The sequence below is a fragment of the Melanostigma gelatinosum genome (assembly GCF_949748355.1).
Source record: "Melanostigma gelatinosum genome assembly, chromosome: 21".
Taxonomy (NCBI): Eukaryota; Metazoa; Chordata; class Actinopteri; order Perciformes; family Zoarcidae; genus Melanostigma; species Melanostigma gelatinosum.
The window spans coordinates 17,867,192-17,894,023 of NC_136654.1; the positions used below are offsets into that span (position 1 = coordinate 17,867,192).

Sequence of the window (26,832 nt, forward strand, 5' to 3'; positions counted from 1 at the left end):
TTCAGTAACGGCACTTCTGTCGCTATTTTAACCAAAAAGAAAAGAGATTTTCCTGAACCGAACCAAGTAGTTTTGTTGCCTAAACAGCAGTAGTTTCCTGATGCATGTAACGAGCGGACATTGACAAGTGTTGCTGGCTTTTGTAATAAACGAGGAGTAACTTTTCGTCAGACATATGAGGATACATTAAGTAGCTAGTGGTTGAATAGAATGTAATTAATGTAAAGTACTATAGTTACATAGACTTTGAGGTATTTCTGTTTACTATAATAGACTTAACTACCAAACACCTGCATGCATGTTAATGAGCGTGTTAACAACACTGTCAGGGGCAATTCTAACTTTTAATTTGAAAGTAAAGGTGCTGATGAACCTTGCGTACTTTACATTGTTAAAGCATGACTTCACTGTGGTATTGCTACTTTCATTTTAGAGAATAATCTGAAAGAGAATCCCACTGCTGCTTTTAGCCGAGCACAAGGTCATTGTTGGAGACGTCTTTAATGCAACAATGCAGACTGACCCAATTAAGTAGCAGGAAAAGACAATCGCGGCCGTAGTGGTGGCACTCCTGATGAGCCTGTGTTTGTGTGCTGAAGCGGGAGCGAGTCGGGAGGACGCCAGGCAGGGGTGGGAAGTCCGGTCCATGTTTCTTCTTTTTGATGGCGGGTGGAGTGGTGGAGCTGAGCGGCGGTTCACCCCAGAGACCTCCCTCCCTCCCTCCCTCCCTCCCTGCACTGGGAAACAAAAGAGGCTTTTTCTCTGAGGAGCACAGTGACGTGGGAGGCGGCTGTGAATGTGGGCCATGTGTCAGGGCTGCTGCTGCTGCTGCTGCTGCGTTTGTCTGCATCCCCTCCCCAACTGCCTGTGCAAACCCTCCACAATTATAACTGTTTTCATTCGTAGCTCCAGTACGATTGCGTACTCGTCATTCTTTGAAGGCGCACGGTGCAACTGAGGGATGAAAGTCACCTCATGAAAGACCGGCTGAGCAATTTCAAGATTGCTCGACACGCTGTACTCCAGAATGCCACACTAAGCATAAATAATATGTGGGATTAAACTCGCCCACAGGGCCAATGCATAGTCTTGTAATGGATTGGGTTATTGTACTGTTGCCTGAGAATCTGTATGCTTGCATAGTGAGGTCATATTTACACTGTCCCAGAGCTACAAGCAAGCCACTGCTGCTTTTCACTGGTTGGGCCCTTTTTCGGGGGCAGAGTGGAGAAGGAAATGGGTAAACAGAACCCTTGTAAACGTGCTGTGGGGCAGACTGACACACCGAGGGCCTTTAATCAGTGGGTTGACAGAAATGAAAGAAGGCTGTGTTCCGAGAGAAGATAGGAGTACAACAGGAGGGGCATGCAACACACTCGTCCACACAACCCACACCAGCACTGGCACAACAGGGTGGTCGTTCTTGGAGGTCGATCTGCTCGAATGACGAGCCACATCACAGGTGCATAACACGTCCGTCTGCTTTCCTGTTATTTTTTTTTTTATTTCCACATGTCAACAATTAAAAAGGTGTATTTAATATCCTAAACTTACCTGTCGTTTGAAATTCCTGCAAACAGCAAATTTTTTTGAAACAAGTTTTTCAGAAAAATGAAACCGTATGAGACATGAAACTGAATGTTGGCGCTATAGTTTCCAGGTTTGGTGCCTGCCCCCCCCCACGCCCCGCTCCGCTCGGCAGCTCAAATGTGGTTGGGGTGAAAAACAATTAAGCTGTAGCACCCGGCCACAAAACATTTCCAGTTGCAGCACAAACCATACCGTAAGCTCTAAATGAACAAAAAGCTACTTTTTCCTTTCTGTCCGTACGCACTGAATCAATAGACTTCGTGGAGGTAGTTATCTCGTTGAATCTCACCCACACACTTTCACACAAGACCACAAATTGTGTTTGAGACACAAAAACATTGTTTAAAAAAAAAAAAAGGTCAGTCAGTGTTATGTCTGAGCCAGCGATGGTGTGCAGAGATGCATCAAGGCCATACAAGCCTTCTCAAGTCCAATAGCTGTCCCTTCAGCAAGAGGATTGTAGGATCTAAATTGAGCGTTGAAAGCTTCGGCTTTTACAAAAGGTAACCGGACACCGTCACAGGACAGAGCCTCAGCAGAGTCAGACCGCTTTCAACTTTCAGCCGTAAGCCTTCAGACCCTTCTCTACGCCAGGGCAGTTGGTTTACGCTGCATTGGTGACATGGGACCACCCTTTCTCCTGGATCATACATACGCACACGCTTTGGTATGACATCACGGGGTCACGCTTAGTGTCGGGAGAGCCCGGCCTCTGAGGCTTTAGCGGGCAGTTGAGCAGCGGTCGTGTCCCTGGAGTTGCCAGTGACGGCTGTGACCGCGTTGGAGTACAGACCGCTTTGTGTATGAACTGAGACGCTCAGATTGCCTGTAAACCCTCCGAGAGAGGAACTTCAGGCCTCTGCTCCAAAGTTGCAGAGCCCTCCCACGCCACCGAGTGCTGTTGGTGATGAAATGTGGGGAAACCATGTGTCTTGGCGAGGAAGAGAAACAGGCCTCCTCATGGACCAGGTGCTCCCGACACAGATAGGAGGGGGCAAATAAGCGACTGCTATCAAAACAGCGTGCGTGTTTCCACAGATAACGGCGCATTTGGGGCTGCAGGTGTGCAGCGTCGTCTGGTCAGCTGACCCGCCGTTTCCTGTCAAACAGGAAGCGCCAAGCGAGTGGAGATGGAAGTTCAAGGTAACACACAGCTGGCAGTTGTTTGGGTGGGTTAAATGCAGGTGCGCTACAAGAGCAGCAGTGTGCATGCCGTGCAAGAGGAGCCGAAGACAAACAGATGCCACAAAAACGTTTATGAATGTTGGCTCAGCGACACACTGCAGCAGTGTGTGTGTGTGTGTGTGTATAAAGATGTCATTTCTAAAAATGTCTGGCTTTGATGTCAGGATCATTCTAACAAATATAATGTTTCAGAGTGCGTGGAAGTCACTTATCCTGTCAGTGACATTTAAAAACAAATCACACCGTTGCTGGATTTGGTTACAAACCGGACTTTTGTGCAAATGAGGCCCCCAGGAGAAAGTCAGCACTGGAGATTGGCCATGACACATTTAACAGAGAGCCACATTCTCCTCCTCATGCAGCATGTGTCTGTGTCCTCCTGACGGACACATGCTACAGGGCTTTGCATCCCTGATGAGTCAGCAACGTAAAACGAGATCATGAGCTTAATGACCGCAGGTTGTACAGGGATACTCTCGCAGACATACATCATTCACAATCAGTCATAATCCTGTTCTGGTATGACTGCAAAAGCTGATATTTTCAGATAAACATCTAGCTGAAGTGTGCTGCGGATCAAGAAGACTTCATGGGAAATGACATTTGCAAGAAATTTGCAGAGTTTGTAGAATGATGACGATTTTTCTGGATTAGTTGGAATAAAAACAGATAAAAACGAGGATGAATGTCAGTTTCAAGTTCCCAAAGCGTCTTGGGCTTGTTGGTTTATTGTGTCTGAAAAACAGCGCGCTACTAAACTAACACGGTGGTTTAACTGAGATTTGATAATTAGTACAAAACGCAGAGTACAGCTGAGGCTCATGGGACATGGGGTTTTGCAGCTAAAACAATGAATCAGTGATTATACTTATTTTCTGTAACTTTTCTGCAAATACAGTAAGTGCCTAATCGCTTCAGGACTAACCATGTTTACATGCCAGTAAGTAATGCAGTCGTGTGAAAACACTAAACACTGTACAGATGTTAAAAAAAAAAAAAAAGGTCCAAAGATGACAAACTGATGTGCCAATAGCTTCCAACTGGAAAAACCCCGACAGCAACAACTTCAGCCCGTCAAAGATTTGACAGCGCATTATGTCGATACTGTCCTGTGGCAGGGAGGTCAAACATGCCCAGACACGTCTCCTGAAATGAGGTCATCTCTGTTATTTGAAAGGTAATCTTGCTTCGCAGTCTGCGGTCACAGTGAGGGAATCAATGTGCTGCACTCTCGGAGGACTTCGTGACCGTTTCCCTGCCAAAGCAGCCTGCAGAGGTAAAACTGCTGCTAATTTGTAACTTGTGTGAAATGGGTGGACGGCCTTGAGCCAGCGTGAAACTGGTTTGGTTATCAACCAGCTAGCTCTGGGGCCTGTGTGTGTGTGTGTTTAACAGCCAGTGATGGACCAAGAGGTGGTGTTGAAAAACGGTGGCCTACATCCTTTAAAAGTACCCTAAACTGCACTTCCATGAACTTAGTGAAAGCCAAGTGAATTCATTCAAAAGCAGTCAAATATGCGTTTCATAGCTCCACACAAGGCCAACGGGCGGTAACATAACGGACAAAACACAAAGTCCAACAATGTGTAAGCTGTTAGAAAACCGAGCACCAGCTGCTAGTACTTTGTCGTGTACATTAATATTTGGTACACCCAGTTCAGGCACAGTTTCTTAACACTTAGTAGCATTTCATTACCTTTAATTGCCCAATAACATTCAAGCCTGTGTCAGCGAATGGTGAAGTGAACCAGAAAGACCTCAATGAATTACTTGGCAATGGGCTTTTGTTCTAGTTGAATCTATTTGGTGCACTGAAACAGTCGGGGCAGCGATGGAGAATCATTTGTTTTACGCCCCACTTCCACAGGCCTCAATGATCCAGCTGGCACACAAAAGCCCAAGAACCAACTCTTTTCCCCTCGTCGTGTTATTTAACCTCGCCGGAGACGCCGAAGTCAATGCGCTTCGTCTATTGAGCGCCAATTAACATCGCAACCATGACGGGGCAATCCCCCAGCAGAGGCGGCTTACAGTCAAGTAAATAAAGATAAGCAGTTGCAGATTTGCGATTGTTCACTCAGATGATGGAGCGCTCATTTTGTTTACAGAGGGGGGGGGGGGGGAACATGAGCTCGAGCACCAGCGTAACTCATCACACTCGCCTGGGTTCTGCATTCATCATCTCCAACACCAGCGCACTTCCCCATTTCCAGAGATCTGTTTTTGTAAAAACAAAAGCCGCTCCGATTCAAAATTTCCAGTTTACACCAGAGCAACGTTTGCCCTGGTGCTTTGAGACCTTGAGCCCTTTTATCAATAAAAATAAACAACTCCTGTGACTCAGACAAATTGGCAATATAAAAAATAGCTTTATTGATAGAATACTTGCACCTTGGTTTATTATAAGGGAGTGAGCGACCGCAACATTACTTTCATACACCAGCTACTTCATTCATCAGTTTGTTAAAGTACACTACACTGCTGCATGTCAATTGTGCAGTTAAGACTACAATTGGTCTTCAAACAGCGTATCACTAGCAGGAGTCTGAACACACAGCATTGCTTTACCCTCCTGTCACTCAGCAGCTGATTACAGGCACATTGCTGTCATCTGAGGCATCTCATCTGTGCTAATCACGTACTGCCAAACACACAGTGCATCCCTAACGTGTTGACGGTACCTCTTGTAGAGTATTAGAGCAGGGATTCCCAAAGTGGGGTGCGCGCACCCCTGGGGGTGCGCGAGCTGCCTCTAGGGGGTGCGCGAGAGGAAAAATGTAATGGCGGTGCAGTCCTGTCTCCTAAAAATTACGTTCCCCCAAAACTAAAATGCATTCTCAATTACGTTTTACCACGAACGTATTTTCTCCCTGATTACGTTTGTGTTTGACGTACAAATACGCTTCTCATCAACATATCTTTGCCATACTCTAGTCTTTATTATGTTTCTGTGATCTGCCTCGCCTCTACCCCGCCACCCACAAGTTATTGACCCGCAGCCTGTTCCGAGGGCTGACAGACCTGACGATCGGGTGCCTCACGGCGGGGACGGCTGGAGACCTCGCGTCCCGGCGCCAACGAGTGAGCGCCCGCCACTCGGAACCATAAAACCAAGTCCCGGATTTCACCCGGGGGACATTCTGGAGGTATTGTGACCGGGTGATGTGCCTCGTTGCTGGGGAGGTATGAGCCGAGAGTGGCGGGGTGTTATGGAGGTTTATATTACAACTCGTGTTGTTCCCGTGCGTGTATGAGCGCATTTCTGCCGAAGACAGGCGGCGTGTTGTGGTAGTATTCTGACTGCGTAATAGGGAGGAGAGGCGGTGGTGGAGAGGGAACAATGTTAAAGAGAAGAAGAGTGAGTTTTACTCTCTGCAAGTAGACGAATGTTACAGAGATGGTGGAATGTATGATTGGAGAGAGAGAAGCGAAAAAGTTGGACGTGATCCCGCGTCCAACAACACTGTCGCGCGCATCGATGCTTTGTCCGAAGACATCCTGGCTACATTGGTCGGTCGCGTGAAGAAGAGTGAGTTTTACTCTCTGCAAGTAGACGAGCCTACAGATGTGGCCAATCTGGCCAATCGTCCGTTACCTTCGTAACGTTATGTCCGTTACCTTTTCGAAGGCACGGTGCAGGAAGAGTTTTTGTGTTTTTTATCTTGTAAACAAACGCCACGCTCGAGCAAACTGTTCTCTCATTCGTCCGATTTTTATGCGGCTCTGTTGCTTTTTTTTTTAAGGTGTGTGTGTGTGTGTGGGGGGGGGGGGGGGTTGGGGGTGCGTGAACCCGGTCGGGATGTAGAAGGGGGTGCGTGGCCTAAAAAGTTTGGGAACCGCTGTATTAGAGAGTATTAGTTCTGCATATTCAAGTCTAGTTAGTTTCACATCTACGTGGAGCATCAGATGGTTGGGTGTTTCCCATGTTTCAAGGTTTATTGAGATGTGACACTTACAGGATACACAGTATTTTTGTTTCGTACTGCTTTGACATCGTACTTGAAATACCTCGATGCAGTACACCCTTGCTTCTGATAACATCACTTCAGAGTGAGACACTACCAGACATTAGCCTGTATCACCCAGGGTCACGGTAAGTGGAGAGCTTCCAGTGTCGGCTGCCTTGTGCTCAGTGCCTTTGATTGAGGATCGCGTCCGCAGCCTGAGCCAGGTCGTCCACAGTGCCGTCGGCCGTCACTGTCGAGTGCCTCTCGTCGCTGGGCCTGAGAAGCAAAAAAGCACACGCTGAAGGACATGCAGCACGGGAACCAACAGCACATGGTAAACAATAAACTGGCAGTTTGATGCTACTGTGAACAATACCAAACGTGTAAACTGGAACAGAGCAGGACACGATGGTCTAAGAAGACTCAGGAGCAGAGCCAAGCGGAATTATTCTAGAGGCTTGTCTTGTTTACGCTCCAGGGGAACGTTTTGGTAATAAATAATGTCTTTGTCCTGTCAGAGTGATCATAAGAGCTCACTGATGATCAACAACATACAAAAAAATATGAAATGTTCAGTGATTTGTTGATATCTTCACACGGAGGTGTCTCTACAGCTGCCTGCCAAAAGCCGCTGCAGGGTAGAAGCATGCTTTTTGTCTCCATCACCAGCTGCCACACAGTGGTCCAGACTTTTCTAATATAGCTACAGGCAACTAAAACAGACCAACTGGGGACTTCAATGAGAACCGATGATTCCAAAAATACCCAGTTTCTCAACATAAAACCAAGAGAATCATTTGGAGACTGGGGCCAGTGGTTTCCAACCTGGGGGTGCGACCCACCTACTTTATTTTTAACTGATGTTTCTCACTTGTATTGCGCTTGCAGAGGACCGAGGCAAACATTTGTGTGGGGGGGGGGGGGGGGAATACCTGAATAGCTGATGAATACCGAAGCCACGGTGAATAGTGGGAAGCGGTGGCATGTGTTTACGCACGTCTGTCAGCCACCAGCGCTTGGGTTATGTGAGCTGGCCCGCTAATGGTCCGGGTGTTATGTCTCCTGTGCTGGATTACTCACACACCCTTTTTTTTTTTTTTTTTTGCCCGAGGACTGATGGGAGTTCACACGCGCACGTATGGGCACGAACACACAAGCAAGTTAGTCCCATGGCTCTTACATTTCAAGCAGTGACGCAAACAGCATCGACCACACCTGCCTCTCCAACCTGATGCTCCTTTGAATCGCCCATCGCCTGCGCTGTTAGATATGTGCTGCTTTCCTCCCGTTGCCATGAATAATGGAGTAACCAGGTCAATGTGACCATGCAAAATTCAGCACAATGCAGCTCGTGTTACAGACGAGGTGATGTGCGACCTTCAGGTCAGTGCAATATCAATACACGTGAAGAGGCCAATGGGCATATTTCACTATTTCGTCACATCTTATGAATTCAATGAGTCGATTAGTCGGAAAAATTAATTGCAGATTAAAAAGCGATAAAAACGATCATTGACAGAGCCCTAAACTTGAGTTCTGCAACACTGTCACGTCAGTCAACAAGTAATCTGAATCATTAATCCATGAGCTTTAAAAACAAGTACACACCGTACTGTACACCCCCCGACACCCTACAACAGCTAGGACATGACAGTGGATTCATTTGAGAAATGGGTGTCGTGTATATTCTGTCAGTATAAGATTATAAAAGCTTAGTGTCACCGGGGTAGAAATTATAACATGATACTCTGCTCTATAAAAACATAAAGATCCATTTTTCCAAGGCCAGGCCGTGCCTCCATGAGGTGAAAGTGGATACGAATGACTCATATAGCGAGTGTATTTGTGTGTGAAAGTCAGCTGTGTGTCAAAGACCGAGAGAGACGAGGTACGATACAGACGTGACGGAGGCGGGGGGGTTGATTAACATTAGGATAGAGGGCAGCATCTTTCTTCATTACACCGTCAGGGTGGCTGACCGTGGGGGTAAAGGCACGACAACCTGCCCATCAGTTAATGCTTAACACACCAGCACGTACACAGAGACAGAAGGAAGCAAAACTGTCGCATAGACCAGATGTCGATCTACACTTCTCTCTTAACCTCCTCACCTTTGCCGAGTAGGTCTTTCGCTTGACACGGCGCAGATAAAGCAGATAAGGCTGACATGTGGGTGGAGATGAGAAGTTCAACCTCAGCTAAGAGTACACAGCGCTGAAGACTGACAAATGCAGCACATTTTGGGGGAATACTTGGCTGGAAACAGTTCGGTTCCAAGCAGCTGGATTTCAACACGCAGAAATATCTTGGTTTTTACGAAACGCGAGAGCTTTGAAATAAATACTTTGAATGCCTGCTGTCGACATTGTAGGTCAGTTAGTGGGTGTCGACAAAACTGCAAACTCCTCACTTAAAATGACAAATACTGCTCCAAAGATGGTTCCTATTAGACTGATGTTAGTGATAAAAAAGGTAAAAAATAAAAAACAAGTGCCGTCAGGTCTGAAAGCAACAGTTGGAGCAGCGGAGCTCAAAAGAGGCCAAATTGCAGGTGCACTGGTTCAAATAAAAGCAAAAGTCTTCAATATGTACAAGGAAACTGTGTTGAAAGTCACCACAGAACATGCAAAACACTGTCAAACTGCAAAACAGTTTCAGTGATAAGAAGTGGAAGATACCCAACAGGGATACGACACTGACAAAAACAACTCAACGAGACCTCCGACTTGAGTTTTCATGTTATTTCCTCTGTGTAAAACCCTCTGGCCCGTATAAAAAAAAAACCCCAACGGCAACACCCAGAGTATTGTGTAATGTGTGCCGTCACCTGGCTTTGAAGCGAGGAATCACATTCATGAGAGCGATGACAACGCTGACAGGGGAAGAGTCAGCCTGCCAGCGAGAGACGGAAAAACAGTCGAGCCGGTCCTTTGTGTGGACGTGCCCGTTTTCATTCCACACGCAGAAAAGTACCATCAGCCACAACACGGCCTCCTCCTCACACGAAAGCAGACGACAGAACCGTAACCCGGAGGAGAACACAACATCACGATAACGACAGCCTTTATGTTCAGCCAAGCCTCGCGGGGCGACATCAGATACTAACACAAGACAAAGCTCCCCCCCCCCCCCCCCCCGAGGGGAAGACAATGTGTGAATGCGTGCGTGTTTCTGCTGCTTGTGTGTGAGAATGTGATCCCAACTTGACTTGCTCTGTTGTAAATAAAAAATAAAAAAAAAGGTCAATGGAAATAAAACTTCACGACTCAACCTTGACAGGAGATAAAATAGAATATACTAAACAGCAGCCCTGCACCTCATGAAACGAGGCCTATCAGAAAGAGCAAAAGAAAACAAATAAGACAACTCCAGCCAGTTGAGATGTTCCACCCTGATTTATCATCACCCACTTCAGCTTTTCGTCTCTCTCTTTCTCTATTACCTGATATTTACATTAGAGCAACAGCTGCCACCTCTTATGTAAAACCGGCCAACTGAACGGGGGGGGAAACCACCGTGTTACGTGCGTGTTATGGCAACAGACGTGACAAGACGCAAAGCTGGAGCCTCTGCATCCTCCGCTGAATCTGTGGCCTTGCGGCAGTCACGTCGCTGTTACCAAAGGCTGTATACTGTTGAGTCATGATCAGCAAACAGCTGCGGTACGGTTTTCACACTTCACGCAGCTCAACGGTTCTTTCCAAGCGAGCGGGACACAAAGGGGATTCCCTGTTCGCAGCACGAAGAGCTGATTGATTTTTTTCCATCCTGCGTTTCTCTAAAAAGTTCTTCTGAATACTAGCGGCGCGTGTGAGTGTGTGTGAGCTTGTCGATCTATCTTTGAGAGGACCAATTTGAGTCTTTACACAGTCACACATTTTGGCCGGTCGTCACTTCTTCAAAGTACCAGACTCTCAACTGTTCATCCATATTCTTAGCTATCAACGTGTTCCAACGGCCTCTGGGTGATGGGCATCTTACTAGGACATAACAATTCATTTAATATTAAAAGAAAACATGCAAAATCCCCGGTGTGGTCCTTTAAAGAGTAGCTTGACACTGGATCTTCTATTTGAGGGTAAACTGGATGTTTCTACATTGACCTCTGTAAGCTTTGGTTTGTTGTTCTTGTGACTACATACTGTGATGTATATCACGGCGTGAGGAAAGAGCATGTAGCGGTCAACACTAGCGAGGTTATTTGCCTGGGTGCAGCTATGTTTGATGTTCACGGCAACGACTAAATAAAAAAAAAAAGTTTGCCGATTGATGTCACATTGTGAAGAAATGAATGGAACCCAACGGCTGGAAAGGAAATACATTAAACATGGTTTTCTGAATGGTTAATAAACAAAAAACAGACCTCCATTGCCTGCTCCTCATCTCTGCTAGAGGCTAGCAGCAAGAGGCTACATCAGCAACAATGTTATGGAAGTGTAATGCTAAATCTGTGAACTTCTCTTCGAAGAGTCTTTTGTTGGAACATCTTTTGAGAGTCCAGTAGATCAATGCAAAAAAACAAATAAAAGTTTATATTTCACAATGAAAAATCTTTCAAACACCATCTAGTTCTTGTTTATTTGCCCAAAAGTCTCGCAAGAGTAAACTCTCTTCATCATTTCACAGCTGTCCTGTCAGCATTGTGCTCAATATGCAGAGTTTCATGTGACCCAGATCTAACCACACTCTTTTCAACGGCACGTTATTATTAGCAGTGCTGCTGATGACTTGCTGAGCCTTCGTTTATGCGTCTGTGTGTGTGTGTGTGTGTGTGTGTGTGTCTATATCTCACTCTGTATGAGTGTTTTGCAAGCAGCAAGAGGCGGCTGAGTCACCTGCTTCTGCTACAACAAATGCAAACACACATGTGGAACCACACACACACACACACACACACACACACACACACACACACACACACACTTGCACGTAAACACGAACCATTACGGGAAAAATGGCTCCAGCAGAAAGTGGGCATGGTGCCAAGTCCCCCCCCCCCCAGCAGCCTGTCTATTGGTAATTGCAAGAGGGATTGGATCCCCATTGAAAACAACTAGGGGCCCTGTGTTCATGTATTTAAGAGGCAGTGCTATGTTTCAGTCTGCCATCTGTGGGCTTTAGCTCTCCGATTCTCTCCCACTCTCACTCCTTCTCTCTCTCTCTCTCTCAAGGGTGGAAAAGTACCGTCGAGGGGCTCAGTGACCGAGGCCCGGCCGGCTCCTTTGTCCCGGCGTGGGAGTCTAATCCAACTGTGAAAAAAGCCCCAGTTAATTATTAATATCTCATTGACTTATAACGCACGGCAGGCTTTAGAGGAGGAAGCCATCACCCCGGGGTGGCGAGAGATGGTCGGCCAGGCTCGGGCACCCGCTGGAGTCTCACCAGGCTCTTTAACCCCTTTGTCATGCCACTGCCATCTCAAATCTGTCCCGAATCTGTGCCGATCCAAACAGTAGGTTCAAAAGCCTGAATGAAACAGAAGATGTTGTAGATGTAGCTGGGGGACAAGTCTCACTTTCCCCTCTCATTATAGCTTTCTTGTACTTTGCTCAGATTTATCTTAGTGACCTAAGATGACCTCTTATCTGTTACAACGAACAAGACAAAAGTTAAAAGGAGTACTCTGCCGGAACAGCTATGCCCCGAGGAGCAAATACTACCTTCCTGTGGGCTTAATAGGCGTTGTAACTTGCACCATTGGCAAATGGCAGCAACCTTTATCAATCTGGCTTCACAGGAGGTACAACGTATGTCAACAGTGACTCAGTAATGAGATGATAAGCTTATTGCAAATACTCATATACTAGCTGTTTATCTTGGCACGCAAGTATGTTTAAAATGTATTATTTGCGATGAATGTTGAGGGATAACCATGCTAGCAAGTGGCTAAATATGGTTGCATACACAGCACGACTTTGGCTAAATATAGCTGTGCTTAGCCATATTGGGCGAGATGTGTCTGTGTTTATATTAGGCTAAACACAAAAGGAGAAGTAGATTGCGCTGCAGTGGTGCTTTGAGACGTTTTTATGGACATTTTGGACTCTGTTGCCATGAGTCTTGATCATTCACCATTGGAATCCATTGCAACGGTTGTAAATCCAAGTTGATTACGCATGCCGTCCGCTGTGAACAACAGCAAGCAAGCCTACAGGAAGTGAAAGTTAGATTCTCATAACTCGTGGTTCCACTGGAATATTCTATTAAAAGCATAGAAATACAAATGCAAACATTAGGAACAGAGAGACAAAGGGGCCCAACAAGACAAAGCAGTGTTGGATCTCAAGCCAACAACAGAGTGCTGTCTGAATGAGGAAATCATTCCCAGAATTGATTGTGTTTACATTCCTCACAGAACTGCAGATTCTGATCCATGGGAATGGGATGAAAACATAGCTTAGTAAGAAATGCTGCCCCTAAAGACGAAACTGATATAACCTAGCCTGTATGTTTACAGTAGGGAAACATACAGATTATACTAATTATAATTTCTGGAACCCTGGAGCGCTGCAAAGGTGTTGAAAAGAACAACCCGACCACCACTCGGGACAGGAAAAGATAAAAAGGAGGGAAAGCATGTAGCCAGGAACTTGATCCAACCAAGAAAACCCAGCTTTCATGTGTTATCGGTTAAAAAGGAGGGAAGCCCAGCAGTGGAAATAGAAACCTTATGCAACATGTATTTTCTACCATGCAAACATCCTGACAAAGGCCCCGCTGACTGACAAAGGAGGCTGAGATCATCATGTATACTGTATACTGGGCCTTCACTGTTTCACCTTGGAAACAGCAACAAAACAAAAACTGTTCCAACCACCAACGGGTCCCAATGCTCTTAAATTTCAGATCCTCTGATGATCCGGGGGGGGGAGACCTGGACACAAAAGAGGGCCCCTGCGGATGCTGCTTCAGCTCAAAGGCCATATTCTGCACGTGGTATGATTCACCGGATTACAGTTAAAGGGTCTCTGCAGTGACGCAGAGGCAATCCGACCTCAATGACACGTTCAGAAACGCTGTAGCTGTCAAGTTGACAAGCTTTTAAGCTCACAGCCCACACCCTCAGCGGAGGAGAGTGAAACGAGATAACTTCACTTCCTTCCCACACAGACAAAACTAATGTGCCAGCAGCGGTTAACAGGACAGGGTGTGGGACTGTGCTGCTGTGCTAAAACGCCTGCAGGCTCGCTTACAGAGAAGAACAGTACACAAAGGTCAAGACAGAGCAAAACGTACACAGAATCAAGCACAACCTGTTCAGACACAATCACACAATTAATCCAGTTCAAAAACGTGCTGCAAAAAGAGAATCAAAGGCTTTATCACAGGTGAAAAGAGATGTTTTACAATCGTCTGGTTGACACGTACAAACAAGGCCTTAAGGCACGGTAAGTCACATACGCTGAAGACGAAACACTCCCTGTCTGACGGGCACACACTTGGAAGCATGTCGATTATCATAGCCATTGAGGCTATAGGACACCAGCGGATGACTGAAAGATAAACTCGGCTGAAACACAGTCTGTACCCGAGAGCCATCGCAGGGCCAGCGCTCGCTTTATAAAAAGGAGATTAAGCTGCAACCACAGCCATGCACGGTCGCCCTGCCAAGGTTCAGTGTCACAGATCTGCAGAAGGACAAAGCCCCATCCACAAACCCAACACTGCCGTGCCGCGTTCGGTCTAATGTCTGTTTGATTCACGAGCACGGTGATACGATAGGCTGCTTATGTCAGAGGGGGGGGGGGGGGGGGCGTCACCTTTCTGTTGACACGCAAAATGTTCACACTTGTTCATGAACACTTTCACTCGTCAGTCGTTCGACCTTATATTTATTCAGGATGGAGAGTTGTTAACTCTCTTTTGCATAGGCGCAGACGGAACAATGGAAACACACGTTACACATCGTGTGCAAACAAGATAAGAAGGCTCGCGCTAACACGTAGAAACTGGACGTTGTCGCCGCAACACATAATCTATTTAAAGAGCACGTATTACAAGATTTAAATGCGGTATATCTCTACTATATTCCAGATATATTACTATTGTGGTGCAAAACAGAAAAAAATTTTTTTTTAAATGTTGGCTCAGTCTTAAAAACCAAAACCTCCAGATAATTTGATTTCCTGCACTGTTGAACTTATGTTTAAGGCAAAACCGTAAAGTAGATCTTGCTAGAATGACCTTCAAATCCAGGAAAATTATTGAAGTTTAATATAGTTTGTGGCCACTTGAGAAGCGAGAATACAATTAAACCTATTTTGACACAATATATTGTGCTAATAATTAAAGATTTATTACAAAAATCTTGACCTCTATATCATATTAAAGAGATAAAAAAAGATCTTTCCACTGAAGCTGAAGCTGTAACTCTTAACCTGTTAGCTCAGGCTGATGGGCCACTTGCTTTCCTAATGAGCAGGGCTTCCTTCTATTCGCTGCGCTGATAATGGCTTCATTTGCATGACTTCATTACGGCGGACCAGTGGAAATCTGCTGTGGCTCTCCCCACTAATCACAGGTTATGTGCCACTCAAACAGTCCGGCTCAGTCTGGGCTGCTATAGGGACACTGGAGACTGATTTCTCTGGACCGGACCTGAACTGGATTGATGGAGGGGACAATTTGACAGGTCAGGAAGTCTGTCATAAGATGTTAAGGAGTTCAGTGCCTCCTCTCGCACACTCTCACATGAAATGGATCATCCAATACCACTGCCTGATGTCTGTAAAGAAGACTTAACAGGTGACATTAGAGGACTTCATCATGGCATCGCATCCTTTTGACTATGGTTCCACATCCGTCTGCTGGTTCCGATGACTACGATGACAGAAGTAGACGTTACAGTGATAGTTGTGGATATTTGCATGCCGACCATCTGGTGAGAACTGTGTGTTCTAACTCTTGTTACTCAGCGCACAACACTGCGTTGCGTGCGACAGCTTGAGTGATAAGGTGTGTGCTAACCGCCACAGTTCATACTGCAGGTTACACAGGTCACAGCAGTCAGAGCACACATTGACATAACTCACCTTTCAACAGTCCAATATGTTTACGGTCAGACTTTTGAGTTGAACGCGAACACATTCATAATTACATTTGAAGGCTATATCATCCTGAAGCCACATTTCAATTGTATTGTTCAGGCCGTGATTACATTACCTCCTCGTTGTAATTTCAATAGAGATATCAGGGATGTCTGACACCTCTAATATCTCCCAGCAAGGGAAATTAAGTATCAACAAACCAGCAGTAAAATGGCTACAAATACACTGCTGCTGGCAGTTACAGCTGAAGGAAACCAAATATTAACATAAATGCAATCAATTCAGCTAATTAAAAAGAGAGCGACTGCTTGTTTGTCTTTGGTTTCACTCGTTGACGAACACTCCATGAAATGGCTCATTTAAACTCAGCCTACAGTTAATCTGTTGGGACTACAAGAATAGCAACGGAGGGATTTTGCAATGATGGAAAGAACATGGCATGCATGCAGCATTAAACTAATCTGAGCATGTTCTCTAACAAACATGCTGGCGTTAGCAGGTGTAAGTGTAACCCACACACAGCACAGAAGAAATGCTGAAGGAAAACTAATCTGTATGGTAATGACATGGCAACTATCCCTCCCTCCACACACACACACACACACACACCGCTTCCTGTCCCTTAGTGACGGCCACAAACAGAAAGGGCACGAACCAGGGTGCGGTTTTGGTAAACTGATTCACGGTTTGCACCATCGGGGACGAGCTCTCTGGAGACGTTTTCATCTGGCTCGGCCTGCTTGGAAAACAGTTTCCCCCCAAACGCTCACATTAGCAGTCAAGCGTGGGCCACGGGGAGAGGTTTACAATGTGAGCCGTTTTGAAGACGGCTGCTGCTGTGTGCAAATGTTTGCTGCGCACTCTGCCAGATTCCAAACGGGAATCTTAGTCAGGGCTTCCTCGAACTCACTGGCCCTCATTCAAAAATACCTACCGATACCGTGTTAGTGTCCGACACATCGCTACACCGTCCTCGGCACAATTACAAATGCCAAAACTAAGGGTGCGTGTTCAAATGAAAAGCCTTAAATCCAACTTCTTTGATTATCACAGGGAGACCAAAAGGTTCAGAAATTTGATTGTGTCGGCTGGCGATTGGAATCAAAGCGATTTATAAACGGTGCATGAAGAAACAGCTTTTATGAAGCTCCAAAGCTACGCGGTTTTGTGCCGATGCAGTTCCTTGAAGATAAGAGAACAGAAACAAGAACACAGGACCAGTGGAGGCCACAGACCGCAGGAGGAGATGACTATTTCAAAGTGTGAGCCGCAGGACAGAGAACGGGACAGCATACAGCATGCTCTTCCAGTGGCATGACAGTTTGTAATAAAAAAACACGTACAGTTCGTTTTTTGTTAGCTTCGCTAAGTAGCTGTTTGCCAACATATTTGAGGTATCCTCCCTGTGAGGTGATAGGTCACTGTCAACAGCTTGTTCTAATGCCCTTAAGGGACCAAAAACGAATTCCTGAGAAAGAGGCGTTATTTAAAACTGCAGGTCGTAAAAGTTGTAAAATGCAGTAACTGTGAGTGAGAGAGTTTGTTTCTTTCCTCTATTCATGTGATGATCACGAGAACGAGGCTGGGCTGGGAGGCGGGGGTGTAAAGGAAAGGCTAGTGTCCGATAGATGTGGACGATCGTCGGGAACATCTGGGTAGTTTAAGGTACTCGTTTTGCTTCATGGGCTACCGTCACAGGAATGGCCGGGGTCTCGCCTCCAACGCTATATCCAGTTCTCTTCAACATCCACCGGCTGTGTCCGTGTGACGTCACTGCCAAGGTGGCGATGCCGGGAGCCACACACTTTGAGCTTCACAACGGTGAACACAAACAGCAACAAGGTAGAGCTTTATCAACACTATAAATCAGGAAACATTGGTCTGAAGAGAAAGGCCCCCCCAAGACTGAGAAGCTGCATTTGGTACTTGTTTTTGACATGCAATGATTGTAGATACTCTACACAGCTAGGTGTTAAAGTACTGAAGTTGTGTTTGATGTGCTTAACTACAGAGCGGCGAGGCTGAGCAGAGGTTGGACTAGAGCGTTGGCAGACCGTTCCCATGCAGCTGATCCACATCAGCAGTCAGATCGTCATAATCCCAACTTCCAACCACTTTTTTTGGGGTTTAGGCCCCCTCTTTGCAAACCTGTTCTACATTAAAGGGCAAAGGGTTCTCCGGCTCCCCTGAGGGGAGTGCGCTAACTTTCGCTCATTATTTAAGAACAAGGGAAAGTTGACCGCTAGCAGAACACTCGCCTGTTACAATTACCGGTACCTCTATATTACGCCGATAGTCTCAACGGCCATTACTGGTGGGTACTGTAATGTCACATGGCCACCGCTCTTCAATTGTACATGCTTGTACTGTGCATCATGGGGAAAAGTACAGTGAGCAGAGAACCTGAGGATAACGTGCATTCATTTACCCAAACCTGACATTGCTACAATATTGTACAGTTTTTTTTTTTGTGCTTTTTCTAACAGAATTAAGACAGATTATATAAAAAAGTGAACACCTAAAATCTTGCATCTTAAAAAGAGTTTACTGTGAAGACAGTAAGATGGCGGCGAGTGAAAACATACCCAAAGACGGATCCAAGTCGTGCTTAATGAGTTTACGCAGTCCTTGCTGAGTAGCAGTGAGTCAAATCAAAAGCTTTTCAAAATAAGCAGATATGATGAGATAGTCTGTGATTTGTATCTTCTTTCCCTTCCTGTCTTGTCACAGGGCCTGGGGTATTTGAAGCAGTCTTTCTTTCCGAGCCTGATGGGAACTGGAGGCCTGCGCAGCATCTGGTTGACTTGGAAACAGCTGTGTTTTCACAGATCTGACTGAGGGTTTATAGCTGCTCCCGGCAAGCCTGGGTTCACTGGGCCCGTTTGGCTAAATAACGCTAAATCTCACTTCTACTGCTCCCACGGAAAACACCCTTTACTGTCACTGTTTCTCTTCTTGTTCTCAGGGAATGTATATAGTGCAGTCCAATACGTCTGCTGAAGGATCATAGATATTATGAGGCGTTTATGTTAAATGAGTAAATCACAGCTTACTTCGGAGCCATAAATTCGAATTTGATTCACAGATTTTTGTTCCTGTAGCTGCGTTCCGGAGACAAATATCCGCTAACGCCAGAGTCTTCTGTTAATACCCCCCCCCCCCACACACACACAGAAACTGACTGAAAGTAAAAGACTGTAAAAAAAAATGGACAAAAAGTGACAATTGTTGATACAACTTCAACACCTTGAATCCAGTCCTGAAAATAAAACGGTGAAAGTCGTTTCACTGTACAGTACTGAACGCATTCAACCACCCATCTAATAACTTTCTGTACGCACGTGTTTCAACACATAATCTCCATTCACCAATCAGTCCATAAATCTGAACCGCCACAGCTGAAACACAACACGTCGGGTAACATAATACAGATTCCACATGTGTTCCTCAGTGGGTGAAACAGCCCACTTATTACAACCAGTTGCTCTCTACTCCCAAAAAAAAATGAGCAGCAATATTAACCAATCTGGTTTCTTCTGTATTTATTGAGTATATCAGACAGTGTTAAGAGTGGCAGCACACCGGAGCTGAACCGAGCTGCTGGGAGAAGATTGCAAAGTAATAAACCACATGAATTCTGCCCAGTCTGCAGAGCGAGCGAGAGCGAGAGCGAGAGAGAGCCTTTGAAAGAGTCTCCTGTAATTGTGCCGACAGAAACACGGCCTACCGTTGGCGTCTGAAGTCACGTACCGACACAGATATGTCGGTAACACGGGCATGCACGTACATGCCAGCGACATACACAAAAAGCATATCAAACCCACGTATGCCATGCAGCCAAAAATAGCTCTGCTCAGAGAGGACAGGTTTTTACAGCGAGTGACTGCGCTCTTAGTACAGGATTAGAGCCGACTGATGCTCGAGGAGATTACTCAGCGTTCTGTGGTCACATGACCCCCAGACCTGCATGCAAGTGTGGAGCAGGTCATCGAGCGTGGCGCTCTTCAGACCGATCGGTGGTTTATGGGCAAACAAAATGGTGACTTGAGGGGGCACTCGGAGAGCGTAGACCTGCGTCAAGGCCTTTGAACATGCATTATAATGTAACAGTAGAGATGTGATAGAACGTAAACTTCCATAACTCCTACTCCCAGTCATTCTTCTCTTGTCATCGAGCCATGAAAAAAAAAAAGATATATATATATATATATATATATATATATATATATAAATAAATATAAAATAATAATAATCTAAAATAATCAACCACATGTTTCTGTAATTACAGCATGAGAAAAGCGCACCGGTAATCTTCAGATTTGGGATCATAAATCCTTTCGGTGACTACAACCGTGTCGGGCGGAGTAGCATTCAACATGTGGAGAGAATTAAGCTATTTTCGGCGGCTTCTCAATCACATAAACAAATCTGGAACGCTCAAGAATGAGGTGGCCGGCTCACTGGAAGCCCGAGTGTTATGGAGGAAACTTCACAAATCCTGGTACAAGGGCGCCCTCTCCTGGCAAATAGCTGAATAGATTTCTTTATTCTGCTTTACCAAAACTAGATCTGTAGAAAAGAAAAACGTGGGATACTTGTCTTCAGAAGAGCTAAACCTTTTATAAAACCATAAGAGGTTCAACATACAACTATGGAGTATGACATATGAGATGCTTTATGTCACAGAGTAATGAAGCGAACTTAAAAGCACAGATTTAGGCGGAGAACAAGATGGTATTGATCTGGTATCTTACTCAAGGATACTTCAGCTGGGCTCACACTGACATGGATGGTTTTACCAACCAACAGGTGGCCAATAAGGAGCCTTGCTCAGGTTCGGTAGATTGCAGGACATCACTAACCTGTATTTGCCAGTCCTGACTTGTACGCCTTTCATTCCGCAGCGTTGGGCCCCACCCACGTCATTCACCAGATCGTCCCCGATCATCAGTGCCTGCAAACGAGGAGGGTGGAAGAAAAACATTATTATTTAGTTGAAGACATTTTTAGCTCCTCTTATGCTGATGGAGTTACAAAAATATTAAACAAGGCAAGGCAAGTTTATTTGTATAGCACATTTCAACAACAAGGTAATTCAAAGTGCTTCACATAAAACCATTAAAAGCATCAAAACATAAGGCAAAAGAAAAGGAGATTTAAAAACAATTAAGAACATTCATTAACACATTAAAAAACAGTGCAAGAAATAAAATGCAGTAGTAAAATGCAGGAAATTGATTAATATATGAATTGAATGTGGTTCAATTAAAGGCAGCAGCAAACAGAAAAGTCTTCAATCTTGATTTAAAGGAGCTGAGGGTCTCAGCAGACCTGCAGCTTTCTGGGACTTTGTTCCAGATATGTGGAGCAGAAAAACTGAACGCTGCTTCTCCATGTTTAGTTCTGACTCTGGGAACAGAAAGTAGACCGGTCCCAGATGACCTGAGGGGTCGGGATGGTTCATAAGGTAGCAGCAGATCAGAGATGTATTTTGGCTCTAAACCATTCAGTGCTTTGTAAACCAACAGCAGGATTTTAAAGTCAATTCTTTGTTGGACAGGAAGCCAGTGCAGGTGATTTTCAATTGTTTGTCCTTGGTACCGAAAACAATTACTTCTGTTTTATCTTTGTTTAATTGAAGAAAATTCTGGCACATCCAGTTGTTGATTTGTTCAATGCAGTTACCCAGCCCTTGTATGGGATTATAGTCCCCTGGTGACATAGTTATGTAGATTTGTGTGTCGTCTGCATAATTATGATAACACACTTTGTTGTTTTCCATAATCTGAGCTAGTGGAAGCATGTAGATGTTGAACAGAAGAGGCCCCAGTGTTGAACCTTGGGGAACACCACATGTCATTTTAGTCAGCTCCGATGTGTAATGAGCCACAGACACAAAGTATTCTCGGCCCTTCAAGTAGGATTCAAACCAGTTAAGTGCTGTGCCAGAGAGTCCCACCCAGATGTTTAGTCTTTCTATGAGTATGGCATGGTCGACGGTGTCGAATGCAGCACTGAGATCTAGTAAGACTAAGACTGAACTTCTGCCATTGTCTATGTTTAAGTGGATGTCGTCGAGAGAGTCATTGGTGTCATTAGCCTTGTAGCCTGGACCCAGAAGATATCAATTGTGGTACCGTTGAGGAGTGGGGAGAGGAGTGTGTTTGGTTCCAGCAATGACCAGCAATGAACAAGAACGGATTTATCTACTTAAATGCAGGCTAATAACATGCCAACATCCCATGTAACTGTGTTAGGGTTAGTTTTATATATATATATATATATATATATATATATATATATATATATATATATATATATATATATATGCATTTATTTCACAAGGTGCCAGTAGTTATCTCCTATTGTTCCTGCTTCCTACCTCCTAAGCTTCAGCAGTACTTGACGAATACATTTCAGCCTGCCCTCCCTTCTCCTCCTGTTTCTTTTATAAACGTCTCAGCTATCCTCTCCACTGACCAGGAGCTCCCTGTCATACAAGCATGAGTTTGTGCCGTCGCCGATTAGTGTAAAATTCCTGTGACAGGAAAACAACTTCCGATTCGAGAAGGCATTCTTAAAGACTTCGGTAATTCCTTTCTGAGAGGAATGACACTGGTCAATTTGATCATCTCTGCATGAAAGCATGGGCGAGTAGCGGAAGGCTTCTTGGAAGCAGCAGAAGCAGCTTTGGATATATCCGTCTCAGAGAAAGACAAGAGATCCAGAGAAAGGAGAGAGAGGCTTTGGCTGAGATGAACCCAGCTTCCTCAGAGTGCCAAGTACAAAAATAGAGAAGCTTAGAGAGACTGTGGCACATTCTTTATACTTGGGATTGACTGAGATGGGTAGATACCAGGGACACATGTTCAGACACCTGCTGATAAAATAAAATTAAAAAAAGGAGTGTACAACTGAACAGGCAGGCGCACCAGCGTGTGTGCTGATGAGGGACGACACAACAGGTGGCTGCTGTGAATGGGGGTGGGGAAAAGACAAATAAACATCTTGTAAAAGTAAAAGCTGTTAATATTAAAAAGTAATCTGCACAACATACTTGTCTGTAGACGTTGGAATGTGGGCTGAAACTGAGTTTCCTGACACACACACGTATATACTGTATATTTGCTACGCTACAAAAGGGAAACAACACGACACGAGTTCAAGCGACATACATTTCAAACTGGCCTGTTGGAAACCGACCACCTCAAAATGTGTTAAAAATGAACCGAGATGGAAGAAGTGAAGTATGCATCTGCGTTATGATAGAACACTCTGTTGTCACGTACCTCATGCGGTTGAAGGCCCATGTCATTGAGAACACTCTGGAAGAATGTTGGGGATGGCTTTCCAACTACTTCAGCCTTTAAATCGCAGGCATACTGGAGGGAAGAAAACGTGAACCGAAATGAGTCATCATTGAGAACTGCTGTTCTTAATAAATGGATCAATGCAAACAAAGCACCTACTGTACCTCCAGAGCCTTCATGTACGCCCCGACATCTAGATTCAAACCATCTGTCTCTTTGTAGTACCTCCTATGAAGAGATCACAAATATTTTGGTTATTATTATCAGTCAGAATATGCAATATAGTTATGCCTACTGACTTTTAAATATGCTCTTACCCTTGGCCCAGAGAGAACAGCACTGGCTTCTCCAGGCCTATGAGGACCCTGAATGCCTCGTTCAGGTTCTGGTAGGAAAACTTTTCAGCTGCGTCTCCGATCACCACACAGTTTGGGTTGGTCTTGTCAACGCTGTCAAACTCGGGGAGAAGTCCTGCATGAGAGTAAACATAAACGCCTTTTAGGATCGGGTCATTTACAAAATAAAAACAGGAATGTAACAGACTGTCTCGTGTTTGTCGTTCTGGTGTTGACCATGATATGTCCCTTGAGGGTTGCCGTCGCGAAGGCGCAACCCCCGCCTCTGGCCAAAGGAGAAAACAATAATAAAGAGAGTAGCCGTGGGCTGATACAAGATGTCTAATCTCCCGACTCCAGTTATTACTGTATGATAAGTGCCCTTATACACGAACCCAAGACGCTCGGTTACATGAATTATAAAAATTCCCCTTATCAGATTTCAATTTAAAATTAAACATGTACAACATTCATGCAAATATGATAAACTGGCTGAAAATCTGGGAAACTGTCGGGTGGGACATCTGAAGCTATCAGTCATAAAAGAAGAGCGAGCGAGAGAGAGCGAGAGAGAGAAATCGGAGGCGAGAGGAACGGAGAGGTGCGTTGGGGAGAGACCGGGAGAAGAAATCGAACGGGAGTCAGAGGAAGATGACGGAGGAGACCGAAAAGGAGGAAGGGATAGCACAGACAAATCGGGAGCACATCGGCCCATCGCGGAGTCAAGGTGAAAAAGAGGAAACGAGAGTGAGCATCAGACTGGGAAAAAAAAGAGGAAATATGATGAAAAGTATCTGTGTCTGGGCTTCACTTGTATTGGCAACGCAGATTCCCCAAAGCCACAGTGCGTGGTGTGCAGTGAGGTTCTGGCTAACAGTCTGAAGCTCTTATTTACGTCGCCACCTGAACACCAAGCATGCCAGTGCAAGTCAAAAGCCCCTTACATTGTTTATATCCAAATTGGAGGAGTTACAAAACAGCCAAAAACAACTGGAGTCTCATTCATGTGTTGGGTCTATAAATGACGCACTACGGACTTCATATCTGGTTACAGAATAGCGAGAAAGGGGCTACCGCACACAATCACTGAAGACGTGAGCTTGCCAGCTGCCAGAGAGATGGTGGAATGTATGATTGGAGAGAAAGAAGCAAAAAAGTTGGACATGATCCCGGTGTCCAACAACACTGTGTCGCGCCGCATTGATGCTTTGTCCGAAGACATCCTGGCTTCATTAGTCGGTCATTAATTGTAAATTAAATGTGATAATCTGCCTCTGAGCCTGTGCGTGTGTCCTCGCATCCGTATTGCTCTTTAAAAGTGACGCCTTGTGTCACTGAAAGTTATTGAAACTTTGTTGCAGTGTTTCAGGGCGTTTTCACACCTTCAGTTCGTTTGCTTTGTTCTGATTCAGGGATTAATATGATACAATGTTGCAGTTTCCCCTTTGTTCGGTTTGTGTTCACACTGCAACATTTAACAGCGGACTAAATCTTGTAAACAAACGCCACGCGCGAGCAAACTCTCATTGGTCAGATTTCTATGCGGCTATAAATAGGCTCTGTTGCTTTTTTTATTTATTTTTATTCAGGGGGTGGGGTGCGCGAACCCGGTCGGGATGTAGAAGGGGGTGCGCGGCCTAAAAAGTTTGGGAACCGCTGTGCTATACAAATAAACTTGCCTTGCCTTGCCTTCAGTTCGTTTGCTTTGTTCTGATTCAGGGATTAATATGATACAATGTTGCAGTTGCCCCTTTGTTCGGTTTGTGTTCACACTGAAACATTTAACAGCGGACTAAATATTGTAAACAAACGCCACGCGCGAGCAAACTTCTCTCATTGGTCCGATTTCTATGCGCTATAAATAGGCTCTGTTGCTTCTTTTTTTTTTTAAGGTATGGGGGATTGGGGGTGCGTGAACCCGGTCGGGATGTAGAAGGGGGTGCGCGGCCTAAACAGTTTGGGAACCGCTGATTTAAAGGATAAGTCTGATGATATTATATTTTTTCCAAATCGACAACGAATCCCATGAGGAACCAGTGAGTTTGAGAGCCACAGACGGACTGGTAAACAATACAACACCACTTCTGATGAAATCACGTTGACGTTAAAAATTGTGTGTTTCGCTGAGTCACACAATTCGAAGATATTCTAAATACTACATCAAAGCAAATGGGTTGCTTCAACAGATTATCATGGCAATTTCATATTTTTTAACAGCACTTAAGTACAGGGTCAGACACTGAGAATAACCAGGGAGTTTACTGTCAAAATGCAATAAGTGTTTACCATCATACACGAGCAGGTGAGGCCGTAGAGCCCTCTCCTTAAGGACAGCTACGGCTGCAGGAGCAGGAGAGAAGACCTCAGACACCAGGATGTCAAAGCCCAGTCTCTGGAGCTTGGCGACAAACGTGTCTCTGGCGGCCTGGGTCTCATTGGTGCAGAAGCGCAGCTGCAGGTCGGAAGCCTTGAGCCTTTGAAAAAGAGGACAAGGGGGGCAGATTGAGGAAGGAGCACCATGTTTGCGCACCACAGTGACACTGAGATGGAGATAGCTCCTGCAGCACTGGTTTAAATCATGCGTGCACGTAGACCCTTTAGCAGTCTAGCAAGGAGCTGCTAGTATCCTTAAGTTAGCAACACTATGGATAATCGAGTGCGTGCACTTTGGTCCATATGCTGAACGTGCAAGCAGCTCAAATCTCTTGACGACTATTCACTCACTTCTTCACAGCTTCGATCGAACCGGGAATTGCGGTCCCGTCGCCCTCCCCGCTGTCATACAAGACGCCACACAGGTCCAATATGACACCTTTCAAACTCTTCGCACAGCCCGGCCAGCCCATGTCAGCGGCCATGACGAAATGCCAGCCTACAAAAGCGCATGCGCGTAAAGTGTGTCAGGCAACCTATCGCGCTCTCGTGAAACTCGTCACGGTTCATATTAATGTACCATACAGTCTGTGCAATGTAGTCGTATTTATAAGCAATACGTACAGTCGGAGTGAGTCACTGACATGCAGTATTATATGGGGTCAGATCAGTCTCAATAATCACAAATGCACACATAAAGATGCACAAATGCGCACACAACAATTCACAAATATATTTGATTTACAAATGCACGCAGAACGATTCACAAATTCATTACAATGCACAAATAAATGAATTACGATTTGTATAAATGTTAAAAAAAAAAAATCACAAATATATTTCTGCATTTGTAAGTATTTCTGTGTGGATTTTTTACATTTGTTTGTGGATTTGTATGTATTTATTTGTGGATCACACTGCATTTATTTGCAGAACGCTACACGTATATTTGTGGGATTATTGAGACTCCCCTGATGTGGCTCGATTCACAAATGCGTTTTTTCAACATTCTCTTTTTCAACCAATCACATGAGCGCAACTCCCC

General features: G+C 45.1%; 1 protein-coding gene across 1 annotated transcript; it reads right to left on the reverse strand.

Annotated features, from left to right (window-relative positions):
- Positions 1-6,685: 6,685 nt before the first annotated feature.
- Positions 6,686-26,273, reverse strand: lhpp (phospholysine phosphohistidine inorganic pyrophosphate phosphatase). Its single transcript, XM_079293408.1, has 7 exons — positions 26,139-26,273; positions 25,701-25,888; positions 23,397-23,550; positions 23,244-23,307; positions 23,059-23,151; positions 20,632-20,723; positions 6,686-6,998 (listed from the first exon to the last, which is right to left on the reverse strand). The coding sequence occupies exons 1-7, from the start codon at positions 26,270-26,272 to the stop codon at positions 6,905-6,907; spliced, it is 819 nt and encodes a 272-aa protein (XP_079149534.1). The 5' UTR covers position 26,273; the 3' UTR covers positions 6,686-6,904.
- Positions 26,274-26,832: the final 559 nt, after the last annotated feature.

Coding starts and splice junctions, on each gene's coding strand:
- lhpp (XM_079293408.1), bottom strand. CDS start 26,272: ATGGCCGCTGACATGGGCTGGCCGGGCTGTGCGAAGAGTTTGAAAGGT. Junction 25,889..26,138: donor TCGATCGAAGCTGTGAAGAA/GTGAGTGAATAG, acceptor TCTTTTTCAAAG/GCTCAAGGCTTCCGACCTGC. Junction 20,724..23,058: donor TGGGCCTTCAACCGCATGAG/GTACGTGACAAC, acceptor CCTCGTTTGCAG/GCACTGATGATCGGGGACGA.